The 12,728-nt window shown below is 43.9% G+C and overlaps 1 protein-coding gene across 1 annotated transcript in view; it reads right to left on the bottom strand.

Moving 5' to 3' along the window:
- FGFRL1 (fibroblast growth factor receptor-like 1) overlaps positions 1-12,267 on the bottom strand; it is a 97,860-nt gene extending 85,593 nt beyond the window's left edge. Inside the window, exons 1-2 of the mRNA XM_010000284.1 lie at positions 12,151-12,267; positions 5,278-5,602 (exon numbers count right to left, since the gene is read on the bottom strand). Of these exons, the coding sequence (XP_009998586.1) occupies positions 5,278-5,602; positions 12,151-12,267 (442 nt within the window). The remainder of the gene's footprint in view (positions 1-5,277; positions 5,603-12,150) is intronic.
- Positions 12,268-12,728: the final 461 nt, after the last annotated feature.

The following is a 12,728-nucleotide window of genomic DNA, read 5'->3' as shown; positions in this document are numbered from 1 at the left end:
AGCAGGAAAAAACTACTTCAAAGATAAATCATCTGATGTCAGGGAAGATTCACAAAGCAATCAATTGCAGCAGACAGACAGCAGATCTTTAAGAGTAAATGTGATTTGCTTGAAAACAAGATGTATCTCAGTTCCTGAACCATCAGAGGTTTAGGACAACAAGCTGCACCATTCCTCCTGCTCTCTGCATCAAGACTTTACTACAGCCCAAATGGAGCCAAGTCACTTGGTCACTCAGAGAGCCAGGAACCAGAGTGGGATAGAACAGAACACATAATGGATTCTTCAACAAAATATTTCTCCAAATAAATCCAAAGAAGAGAGAAAACAATTACAGTACTCAGAGATACAGGGCAAGAAAGAGAAACACTGGAGCAGCTGTTCCTTGCACTTAAACATTGATTTATTGTATTTTTTTAATGCTGGGATTCACCCAAGAAAGGTTTCTTTGGCAGCTCACAAACATCAAGTGAAGCAAGAAGGCTACAGTGCAGGGACAATTTCAAACCCTACTCTTGTTGCTGCTCCCTCTTCCTTTGCTACAGCAGGTAGTAAGAGGCATGAATTCAGATGCAAAAATAGAGACAGTTTGATCTTTCAGCACCTGGTTGAGCAACTGATGGAAGATGAAGTTATTTACTGGCACTACCTGTAGCAATAGCCCTGCATGTTGCAATGCTGACACACCTTGCAGGATTTGGCCCATAACCCTTCTGGAAGTTAAAAGTCCTCTGTGTTGAGAACTAGTGACAGAGGTCATTACACTACAGCATAAATATTTACTAATAGTCCTTCCTACAGCTGTTCACCAAAGATTTTCCCTTTAGAGAAGGACCAGACTTCTGGAACAAGTGTTACTGTTTGCTATTGCAGAAAGAGACGTTCTCCAACACCTCCTTGCTAGAAGACTTTGTTTTCAGTTATTTGTAAGTCAGACAAATCTCATCCATTTGGGCAAAGATTTCTCAGGGAGGGCCTGATGGCTGAAGCATGTGATGGCTCCCTATGTGCAACCTCACAGTTTCTCCAAGCCGGCCACAACTTGATACAGGCTTCAGTTACACCATCACATGCTATGTTTTTTTCTGCAGAACATACCTCTATTCAGCACACAAAGCAGACAGTTACCAGAAAACAAACAGCTATTCTACATTTTGTTTCTTCCTCTTTGGCCTTAGGCTTTCTTTTGGAGCACACAGGCAAGAAAGTTTTATTTTGCAGTAAAGAAACCACAGGTTATAAATCTGAAATTATAAATCTGAATTGATTCAGCTGGTAAAAATACCTTAAAGACAAGATTTTCATGGCATCAATGTACAAATAACTTTTTGGGAAGGTACAGCACATTTGTTCTGATGAGCTACAGAAAACTCTCCACAATAAGGAAGCACTGTACTTAATAACTGCAATGCTGATTTAAGACTGATTAAAGAGAAGTTCTTCTTCCAGCATTTGTATAGCTGTCTGCAGTATAATTGGCATCCCAAATCTTGTGGTAAGCCACAAAAACTATTAAGGCTGGCTAGGAAAGGAAACTGTAGTTTTGACTTCTATTGGTTACCTGCTTTTACTGGCTTATATTTCATGCAGGGGTGTATTAGAGCAGGATTCCTTGGATCTTTGGGACCTGGTCCCTGCATTTGGAGAAGATGGGGAAATAGGCAGGGCAGAAACCAATTGCTACCATCTGGGTTGGCAAAACCTTTGTCTGAGAAGGAAGATCAAAAACCTAGAATGAGTGAACACTCTCTTTCAACACAGCAGCAGGAAGATGCTAAGTCAGGAAAAGAAGATGTTAGCAAGTGTTAAGAAGACTTTAGAAAGAGTTTTAGGGTGAGATTTAGGAGGTTTAGAGCCAAATTGAAGCCACAGCTCATATTTTATGTGGTCTTGGACCAATCGCCAGGTCTCTCTTTGCCTTAGTTACCATCTGCAAAATCACAGTAATTTGACTCATCCACACTTGCAGACTGAGGGTTCTCCAGCCAGGCAACATGTAGTATGTCTACCAGACATGTAGAGGCTGACCCAATTTTGGTCTGCTCGTGCTCTTAGCAGGCTGATTGCAAGCAAGATGTGTCATGAAAGCTGCAAAGTGACATTCAAACAGGCTTGTGTCAAAATTATTACACCTCCAGAGATGAACCTGGAACACAGACAAGGGAGGTCACCTCCGCTGTGTCTGCCAGCACCTATTGATGCTGGTGGATCCACTGTCTTTTTTTATTCCTTTGTACAATGTCACAGATTTTGATTGGTTCTTTATACTCTAATGGCTTATAAAGACTACTAAGAGTTAAGAATAATGAGAGTTTTAAAGCATAGAATGCATGCAGAAATGTTCAGTGCAGCTGAATTTTAGTCTCAACTCTCTGCTGGACCTTGGGTAAACCTTTACCTTATCCTGCTGCACTGTACACATATATAACACAGGGGTGACAGTTCTTCACTTTCCAGCAGTATGATAGAGCTCAGTTAAAAGCACATACCATAAAACCAAAATCTTTCAATATGCTACCGTATTGATTCTAGATGTTACTTCTTGAATTCCCACAAGGTTTTTATGCCAAAATGGATTTTATTTTTTCATGTCCTGTTGCTTGATGAATCATTTGATGCTATTCTAGATTTAATATCTTAACCACCTTGCCTGCATCTGACACCTGCATGGTTTTACATGTTTGGTGTCAGCAGTAAAGCTGGAATGAGAGAGCTTTTTCTCCTTTGAAGGAGTGGGAGAACAGAGAGGCCATATGGTTCAAAAGGCCACTCTGACTAATGAAGTTTGTGTTTTCCGGAGCACAAACAAAACAGCTCCATCAATTTGACCTTCATCCTCAAAACTGACATGCAATTGCTTTTAAAACACTGCCTCCTTCTCAGAAATCAACAAAGGATTGATTTGCTCTCAACGAGAAGTATTTTCACCAAGATGAACACAAGCATCTGTCCAATGCATTAGATGTTTGGGTCCTTTGAAAGAATAAGTCAAAGATACCTTGTGTTTACTTGCAGACCTTGGCAAGAAAAACACTAGGGGAACATTTGTTTTCAAGGGAAATTGTTTAGTGAAAAGCATTTGGTTTGAAACATCATTGTACCACTGGAGTCGAGGGACTTAAGTAATCCATCAAAAATGGTCTGAGCAACAACAATGCACAAGGGTACACTGTGAGACAAGGAAGGAAGGTGCAAAGATTCTAAGAAACACTGGGTTTAGCCAGCAGTAGAATGAGTGCAGATGAGTAACTCAGCCCTTATGCCTGCCACAGATTTAGTTTAAAGTTGCCCTTTTCTTGGTGCTTTGTGATCAATATTTGTTTGCATAGAGCTCAATCTCCCACCCACAGAGGCCAGCAGGAGCTTGCCATTTCCTTCCATTCCTGCCTGATGAGGCTCCAAATAACTAGTGTTTGTGCTCAGGGCTTTTCAGTGCCAAATATAATGAACACTATTGTTCTTGACACAATTAAATTTGATAATCCAATTTCCTTGAGCAACTGAATTGGAGTTTCTGCCTCAATCTTTCCTGAATTCTAGTCCAACTTTTACCCTGTGCCTCCTGGCTTTACCCCTACATTTGTTTCTCTTGTGCTACCAAGAATAGTCAGTTTTCTTGGACTCCAGGATGCCTCTCTGCCTTGGAATAATGGGAGCTAGCTTGGGACTTGAGTTTTATAGAAGATATTGGATGACACAGAAGATCAAAGACTTTGGCAACCTCCATGTACTACAAAAGCACAAGGAGGACTGAAACAGGCTCCTATAGCATTCCTTTCTCCACATGAAACAGTCTGGAAAGCACATCCAAGAGAAGTCTGTATAGACATGACTCTTTATAGACTATTTCCACTTCACCATTTTTGTTCAGTGTAGGAAAGAAAGATGGATGAACGTGGAGAGGAAGGATGTAAAAAAGGAAAACCAAAAGCACAAACTGTAAACTACCAGATGCCTTTTGTGACTTTATCCCACTGATGCTATATCCCACATAGCAAGAGGGTTTTCCCCACCCAAGCATCTCTTTAAGATAATAAGGCATTTACATTCTGGTCTCTCTCCTTTACTGGCTCTGCACCAAAGTGCATTCTCCAAAAATCACCCTGTTATCGGGTGATAATCCTCCATCAAGCAGCACCAAGTGTTTGCTACGTGCTTGGAGTCCACAGAGGCCCTCCTGCTGTGAAGCAGAAGAAGAAGAAATGGAACAAAAACAGGCCAAGTGCCAACCAGGAGGCAACTGGAAACTGCCGTAAACTCTGTCCTCATTTCCACTGTCTGAGAGAAACAGAACTTTGTAGACCAGCTACTCAGATGCTTGGGATGCTGATGAAGCAGTAGGGTGAGCAAGATACCTGATCTCACCCCCTGCATGAAACCCTCCCCTTTGTTCCCTCAGCATCCTCCAGCATGCCAAATTTCATCCAGCTCTTTTCCCTCCTCACAGCCAAGGACCAATGTACATCTTTCTGTGGCAGCCACAGCAGCAGATTCTCTAATTACCCCAGGAAGTGTCTTTTTGGGCCTTCAGGAATGCTCAGCCCAGCAGGCAACCCAAAAATTCTAATGCCAGGCCAAGTCCTTTGAAACTGGTCAAAAGCACAGCCAGTGAACCCATGGTCACCAAGACAGCATCTGAAGCTTTTTTAGTCCTGCCTCCATCAAGGGGATTTCTCAGGAACTGAGAACTGAGTCATAAACCAGCTCTAAGCTCTATTTCAACCTAAATAGCAACCTGGTCTAGTGGGAGGTGTTCCTGCCCATGCAGGGCGTTGGAACTAGATGATCTTTAAGGTCCCTTCCAACCCAAACCATTCTATGATCCCCAAGACTTCTTTGTGAAGACACCAAGCTTTGCAAAAGCTCAGCACCCGGATCTTCCAGCTGTGCACTTTCTGTGGGTGCCTTAACATTTGTTTTGAGAACCATCCCGTTCCAACAGCAAACAAAAAGATCAGCGTGACCTCTCTTTATCACACAGCCTTTCCTGCGTGGAATTCATTGTGATCTGGGCCCTAGTGACTATTGCATCATTTCTGTTTATTTGTAACCTTTGGCTCTGTGTAATCTTATCTGCCCGCAGCCGGCTGCAGCAGAAGATGTGCAGCAACGCAGCCAGATCTGGCAATCCTCAAACACTGGAAGGGGCCAGCTAAGAATGGAGGTCAGTAAATGATTAGCAAAGCAAACCCGCAATCACCAACAGCTACACAGAAATCAGCTCTCTCTGCCCCCCCCCGAGCAGGTGGGGCCTGGCTCTTCTCCAGCTCCACTCACCAATCACGATGAGGGTGTAGTTCACGTTGGTGCTGCCGAAGCCATTGGTGGCTTTGCAAATGTAGGTTCCCGCGTCTTCGCTTTCCACCTCCTTGATTTTCAGCCCTTGCTGAAGGATCCGGAACCTCGTCCAGCCGCTGTGGATAGTGCGTCCGTCCTTCATCCACATGGTGAGAGGTGGGGGGTCACCCTCCACCGGGCACAGGAGCTTGATGGTCCTCCCTAGCCTCACGGACTGACGGTGAATCACTTTATCAGCGATCCTTGGGGGACCTGAGGAAGAACAGAGAGGAAGAGCTGTTATGGCTTTTGCCAGTGATAAAGACTAGCCATCAACCAGCACACTTCATGGACTGCTGTAACGAGATACAGCAAGGGCATGAGGTGATCGGATGAGGGGGAACAACTTCAAACTTTAAGAGGATAGATTTGGTTAGACATTAGTGGGAAATTCTTTCCTGTGAGGGTGGTGAGACACTGGAACAGGTTGGCCAGAGCAGCTGAGAATGCCTCATGCCTGGAAGTGTTCAAGACCAGGTTAGATGGGGCTCTGAGCAACCTGGCTTAGTGGGAGATGTCCTTGCCCATGGTAAGGGAGTTGGAACTAGATGACCTTTAAGGTCCCTTCCAACCCAAACCTTTCTATAATTCTATGATATAGTGAAAGGCATTTACCCGAAATCACTTGCAACCAAGGCTAAAAATGCAGGTAATTACAGAGGGATACATCAACGGAGATACTGGTTTGTGTGAGACCTGAAGCTGTAGCCTTGTCATTGTCAACAGCTCACACTAACACACCAGGAAAGCCTCCTTCTGAGCCTCTCTTGCTTTTCCAAAACACCCCCATTTTTCTATAGGAAAGAGGAGTCCAACTGACAAACTGTTCAGTCTATGTATGTTAGTATATGGTAAAGCAACTGTAGTTGTTTTCAACATAACACCTATCCTGAAGGCAAAACTATTAACAATAGTGGTTCTAAAAGCAAAACACAGTTCCCCAACAAAAACACATTGCAATTCCTTCCTGTTGTATGTACAGTAATCCCCTTCAATAGACACCAGATAGGCTTTATCTGAGATGCACAAGCCTGCAGCTGTCAGACACAAAACGTTCACTGGGCAGCTCTTCACTAGAAGATCCAGCATGGCCTGACATGTTAATGTTGTTTATAGTCCAAAAGAGGTTATTTTTATCAATTGCCTTGGCAACCCTGCTGGTTTGACCCAACTGACAAATTCTTTGCAAAAGGTGATAATTTCAGGCAAAACAGAGTGTCCCTGGAATGCCACAGAGAGAACATGCTGTTTGTCACATGATAACAGGATGCATTTGGACAGGTCAGCACTCACAAAAAAAGGAGAGGTAAAGAATCCAGCAGTGGGAATGGCCCCATAGCTGAATTCAAATGGGTATTTCTGCCCAAGGCTCTGAAAAGTTGAAGTAGAAAATCTTTCTCCTGCATCTGCCATTTCATTAATTGCACAAGCTCCCCACACAGGCTGCAATACCAATGCTCTTCCCAGAATAGTCTATTAATGGGTGTGATAATAAGCACCCTGCTCTTGCATAAGGACAGAATGTTTTGCTAAGGATTGCTGATGCTGAGTTGCACCCAAAACCCACAAGATGTTTGTGGGATTCGGAATTGTTCCCTCATATTTTATTCCTGTTCCTAGTGTTTTGCAGGACTGGACCCACAGGGGACAATCTCCAGAGCTCTTACTTGCACTTCCTCATGACTAATCCCTACTATTCCATTGTCTGCTTGAATTCTCCCCAGTATGACTAAGGCAGTACATACAGTCCAGCTCATGAATGACTACAGAGATGCTGTTGCAGTTACTCATGTTGAATCGCACCCATCAATTACGCAGCTTTGCTGGTGAACGGAAGTGCTGCTCAAGCTGAGAAAACAGCCATTAACTAGCTTGAAACTCATTAATTAGTTTAACTAAGAGCCTGGTTAAACCAATAGGTCTAAGACACAATCAGATTTGGATTAACAGCTCAAAACCTGAAGTGGGGATCTTGAGAGGACTTAATCTGAAAAGGTCAGACTCTGGCAAAGGTAACACCCATCTCTGCACACCTTCTGCAGACCCCTGTGGGACAGCAGTTCAGAGTTGATGGTGCTCTCCCATACGTCAAGGGAATCTTACAAAACACCATGAGAAATCCTGCCTGTCCAAGTCTATCTAAGCTCTGCAACCCACACTGTTAATGTTCTTCACCTTAGGAGATCTCCAACCAGCTCTGTGGATTGGACAATCCCCAGATTGCTTGAATGCTGATCTGACTCAAGCCACATTGCTGGATCTTTTAAAGAGCTAATCCACCCATCAAGGGGGGTTGTGTGTGTTTGCTTTGATAAAGCAGAATTCATCAACACTGGGTGAGGATCCAGCCCCAACCTCTGCTACATTTTCCCATATAGTGCAGCATCTTACTCAGTGTAAAGGAGCAGAAATGTCCAGACAAGTCCACAGCTGTGTTGAATTCTTTGTTGGCCTTTGGAGAGACTCTTCTAACGTAGAGCCCTACCAAACCAAGTCAAATTTTCAGAGTAGCACCATTGCAGTCTACTTGTGAGCCAGGATACTACTCCATGCATACTCAAATGGAAAAAATATATGTATCATTAGTGCTGGGAAAAAAATGGTTGGTGCAGGGCAAGCAGGGACAGTGGGGACAGAGTGCCCTCCTCCCAGCTGGGAAACCTGTTGTAGCTTCTTCAAAATCCCTTTCCTTCCAACACTCAGGTTGACTCCTGATGAATTTTGAGACCTGGAGGAATCAGATAGCTTCCCAGTCACGTCATGTGCCTTGCTGGGGAGGCTGCACAAGCGGCTCTTCTGATGGCACCAGAGTTGCCTCTGGATCTGTCACATGTTTGGGTTAGTGGTAAGCTTGGTCCTCCTAAATGCCATTTTCCTTTGATTGACCTTTCATTCTGAGGAATTGTTGGATCGCTCTCGGTCACAGGATCTATTAGCAGACCTTTATGACATTTAGAAAAGGGTGTGTTTCTTAGAGCCTTTCTGCTTGAAAAGAAAAAACACCAGTGCAGTCTTCTGCAGCCCTTCATTAACCCCTCCAGTGACTTTCTTGGGATGAGGAATAAAAATTTCCCCCCCCTCTTTTTCCTGCTCTGAATTTGGCGGGAAACAGCTGCATGCACTTCTTAGTGAGGTACAGCCTCAGGATGGAGATGTTAAAAACTTTCTTCTGTGCATTTGGTGCTGTAAATATTCCCATTTTATTATCTAACATTTTTGCAATAATCACTTTCTGCACAAGCAGGTCTCCCTCTCTCTGGAATCAGTGCCTTCACATATGCCAGAGGCTTTGGAGGCCCTGGCAAGCCATTGATAGCTGGACCTCCCGTGGATGGCTACAGCAAGAGTAAAATGTTGGTATCATCACTGATCTTTGTCGCTCTCTCTAACGTAAAGGCATCTACTGGGTCTCATTTCACTCTCTGTACAGCCCTGCCTTGGGACTGCAACAGTGATGGATGAATGGCTTCTCAAGCCAGGATATACTCTGTCACATCTAGCCACTTTGAGCTGTCAGTATTTGAAGGGGAGGTGGCAGAAAGAGGGAAGTGTGTTTTGCAAAAGGTCTCTTCTGCAGCATCCCCTGGGCAGTGGGTGCTGCAGACAAGGAGCTGCCTCACATGACGTACCACAGAAATCCCACACTATCCAGACAAAAAAAGTATTGCCCTCTGAATCCATAAATTAAGCTGTCCAGAAGCACTCAAGTTCCCCTGGAGTTTAATTTCTAGGGCTTCTCTATAGCAGATCCATGTTCTGCACAGAGCAAAAAAGTTGTAGAAAAAGATGCTGAGCACTCCAATTTCTCATCTGCACCACCAGTACTGAAGGGGAGCTCCCCACCTTGCAGAACTGGCCCATAATATGCCAGTGGGGTAGCCAGGAGAGCACAGTGCCCAATATCTGCCAGGTCTCCCAAGGCAGTGATTTAGGGGTGGTCCCTTTATTGGATGCCCCCTGCAGGGCTGGGGAACGTGTGCCCTCACAGCTGATTGCGGCGATGCAGGAGCAGAGCCCAGGGCACAGCGCCCGGCCCAGAAACCTGGAGACATTGCTACAGCTCCTCAGAGAGGCAAAATCCCAGGAAAGCACCTGCTGCTTCATCTACAGCTGCCAACAAGGTAAAAACAGGCCGAACCCTGGCTGCTGCCAACTTCCCACCCATTGCTGCTGCTGCTGCCTGTCCTGTCCTCCAAAGCAGCATTAAAAAGCAGATGCAAGTACTCCCCAGGCAGCCAGTGTCAGCCATCCTAGGCTCCAGCTTTGTGTTGCATGTGAGCAGAAATGATCTAATGTATTTTGAGAGCAACAGCCTGTAGCTGCTTGCTGCAGTGCTCTTTGCCTCACTTGTGGGTTGTGCCTTAGGGTAACACCACAAGGGCTGGATATAGCAACACTGTAAGGGGTTGTTTTGAAACCTGAAATCATTTTGTTAAACCAGCTTGTTAAAATTGTGAATTCATATAACTACCAACACTTTTCTTTTTGTAATGTCCTTCTAATATATACAATCTTTCTGGTTATGGGGGGATCCCATGAAATGCCACGTGCCTGCACTCATGTGCCAGTGCTCCAGACTGGATCCTTTCAAGACTGGGGAGGAGAAAGCAGAGCTCTCTGGACCTGGGTGTAAACCTGGGGCTACTCTCCTTGATTCTTAGCCATTAGGCTAAGCCATCTTGGAAAAAAATCAGCCATTGTAAGTGCTGAAAATCTGCAACCTCTGATGCTCCTAGAAGCAGAGATAACTTCCTGCAGCATTTTGCCTTGAGATATGGGAGAGGGACCAAATCCAAGGTCCGAGGTGGATACTCCAACAAAATGAGTGACATTTTAACACATTTTTATAGTCAGGAAGAGTGAATGGTGGGGAAAGAAAACAATCACCATTTCTTGCTTCCACTCTTGCAATCTTCCCTTACACAAAGGCAGCTCTATGGCCACAGGGCTCTGCGGAGAAACAGCCCTTTAAGCCACACCACGCTGGTCAGGACACAGCTGACTTCACAGCCTGTGTGAACAGGAGGAGCTACTACAATAAATAAAGCCCTACCTTGGCACAAACCAAGTGGGGGCAGGTTTTCTTCAGCTCCACTTGTCCTCAACCCAAGAGTCTGAGAGAATAATTTCTTAATATTTCAGCTGAAGGGGGAGGGTGGAGTTTGACATCCAGGGATGTGACTTGGGAAGAAGTGACGAGAATGCAGCTGCCTCCCCCGTGCCTGGTTGTTATTCTTTCTCCCAATACAAACTAAATATAACTTTGCCCCATAACATTCAAATCATTTTAGTTACTAGAAGGGATCATGCCTGGAGTTCCAAGGGCCAGAGTGCAATCAGGCTCAAAATATAATCTAAACAAACCAGACCCTACATTTTCCACCAAGTTATTTTCTTACTTATAGTTTCCCCATCAGCAAATACATATAAGTGCACCCAGAAAGAAACTAACAATTCCAGCCAGATGCCAAGTTTTCTGTTCAAGATCATAGGAGCCCAGTCAAACATAAACAAGGAAATGCCATGATCACCTCATTTGTTTTAAATATTTCTGCTCATATACATGCAGACAAGTGTGCAGATTTATTTGCCTCATTTACGAATACAAGCAACTGGAATCTCCATTCTGTTCCGTTTTATAAAAGACAGATCCCACACCTGTCTAACTGAACAGCTGGGCAATTTTCAATTTATATCCTTCAATACTGCTCTCCACTATCCTATACCACAGAAAAGCCCCACTTGCTGTGCTGCTGCTGACACTGCTTTACAAGCATTCCTGTTCTCCCCCCCAGTGCCTTGGACAGGATGGTGGTTGCCACTTCTTGGCAAAGGGGGGTTATGTAAAACCCAAGAAGGACTCTTTGCTTTACAAAACAGCTATTTCCGGGAAGCAGTAAAAAACAATTTCTATAAGTGTATTTAAGACACAACAGTGGAATAGCCTAGAGCTTCCTGTCCATATTTCTCACAGTCAAATACACACACACATGTAATTATATTTTCCTGAGCTGCTTTGGAAAGTTCATGCACTCGTTCAACTCATACATGCAGTAAACATGATTTATAGCTCTGTGTGAAAACTCTCCAGATATATGGTGTTTTGCTAGTGACTCGAACCTAGCGCTATAATTTAGTAACACCTAGCAGTGAAAGCTAAATGATTTCCCACTCCACATTCCTAACTTTCCATGAACCCCTTTTACTGCTAACCTGGGGAGGAGATACTACTTCTACAATTGTTTGGACTTAGCTTTGTTATACCTTCAACTAAGCTGCACACTAATGTCAAGCTTCACATATGGTGAACACACCAGCACTGACCCATGTCCTATGAGACCACTTGCCATGATACAGTTCAAAGTGAACTTTATTAACACATTAAACATAATTACAAAGAGGAAATTCCAAGGAAGGTCAACCAGCCTGGACAGTTTCTTGGAATGGAAAGTAATTTATTATATCCACATACTGTATTGTAAAGTTTATAAAGAAGTTAAATAAGTTTTAAGAGCCCCATGGGTTAGGTATATTTTAGTATTTAATACCAAACACATTCACTTTCCATGAAGATAAGATTTCTTTTTACTTGCTGTGTTAGCAAATTAACAAAGTCATTTACCATGAAGCACCCAAACAACCCATCAACACATGCAAAGAATGAACATCAGCGACTATGGCACCATAGACAAGGTGCATCCTACAAGGACAATACAGCCAAGCACTGAAATTTTTCATTCTGACAGACAGATGAAGCAGTTGGACAATGGCTGCTAACCAAATCACTCATTCCATGTGAACACAAACTCTTACACCAACACTTGAGGCAACATTTGTCTTCACCATGCTCATCACTGTAAAACCTGATACTTCAAACTCCTTAGTACAAGGATGGTTCACACCAAAGTTGATTCCTTTCACGTCTCCCATGCTTCAGAATGAACATGGATGGCTGGAAAGGACCATCTAAAAGCCGTGTTTAAAACTTGCTTCTAGACCTGGTTAACTTGGGATATCCTTTGCCAGAAAGCTGGGATGGACAACTCCTGCCTACAGTAGGAGTTTAACCCCTACTATAATAGCTTAACCTTCTCTGCAAGACTAACACAAGGATTACAGGCTTACACTCTCTGCACATCATTATCACCACTATTTGTGTTGGCAGTGAAGCTGTAATGATGGATCAATGGATAGAGACCTTGCTACAGTGGGGGCTGGACAAACACCTACCAAAGAACAATTCCCACAGGGAAGGGTGTACAAAGCAATGATGGCAAGAGTTTCAATTAATGTGAGTAGGTGTTCCTCAAAGAGATGAACTCTTGGCTCTTTGCACAGTGGGAAGCCATTATGTGGAGAGCAGAACTGATAAAAATGCTTTCTGAGAGAGA

This window comes from Chaetura pelagica, unplaced genomic scaffold (assembly GCF_000747805.2).
Source record: "Chaetura pelagica isolate M959 unplaced genomic scaffold, ChaPel_1.0 scaffold116, whole genome shotgun sequence".
Lineage (NCBI taxonomy): Eukaryota > Metazoa > Chordata > Aves > Apodiformes > Apodidae > Chaetura > Chaetura pelagica.
Note: the sequence above shows the minus strand (reverse complement) of the source record. Positions and strands in the feature narration are given on the sequence as shown.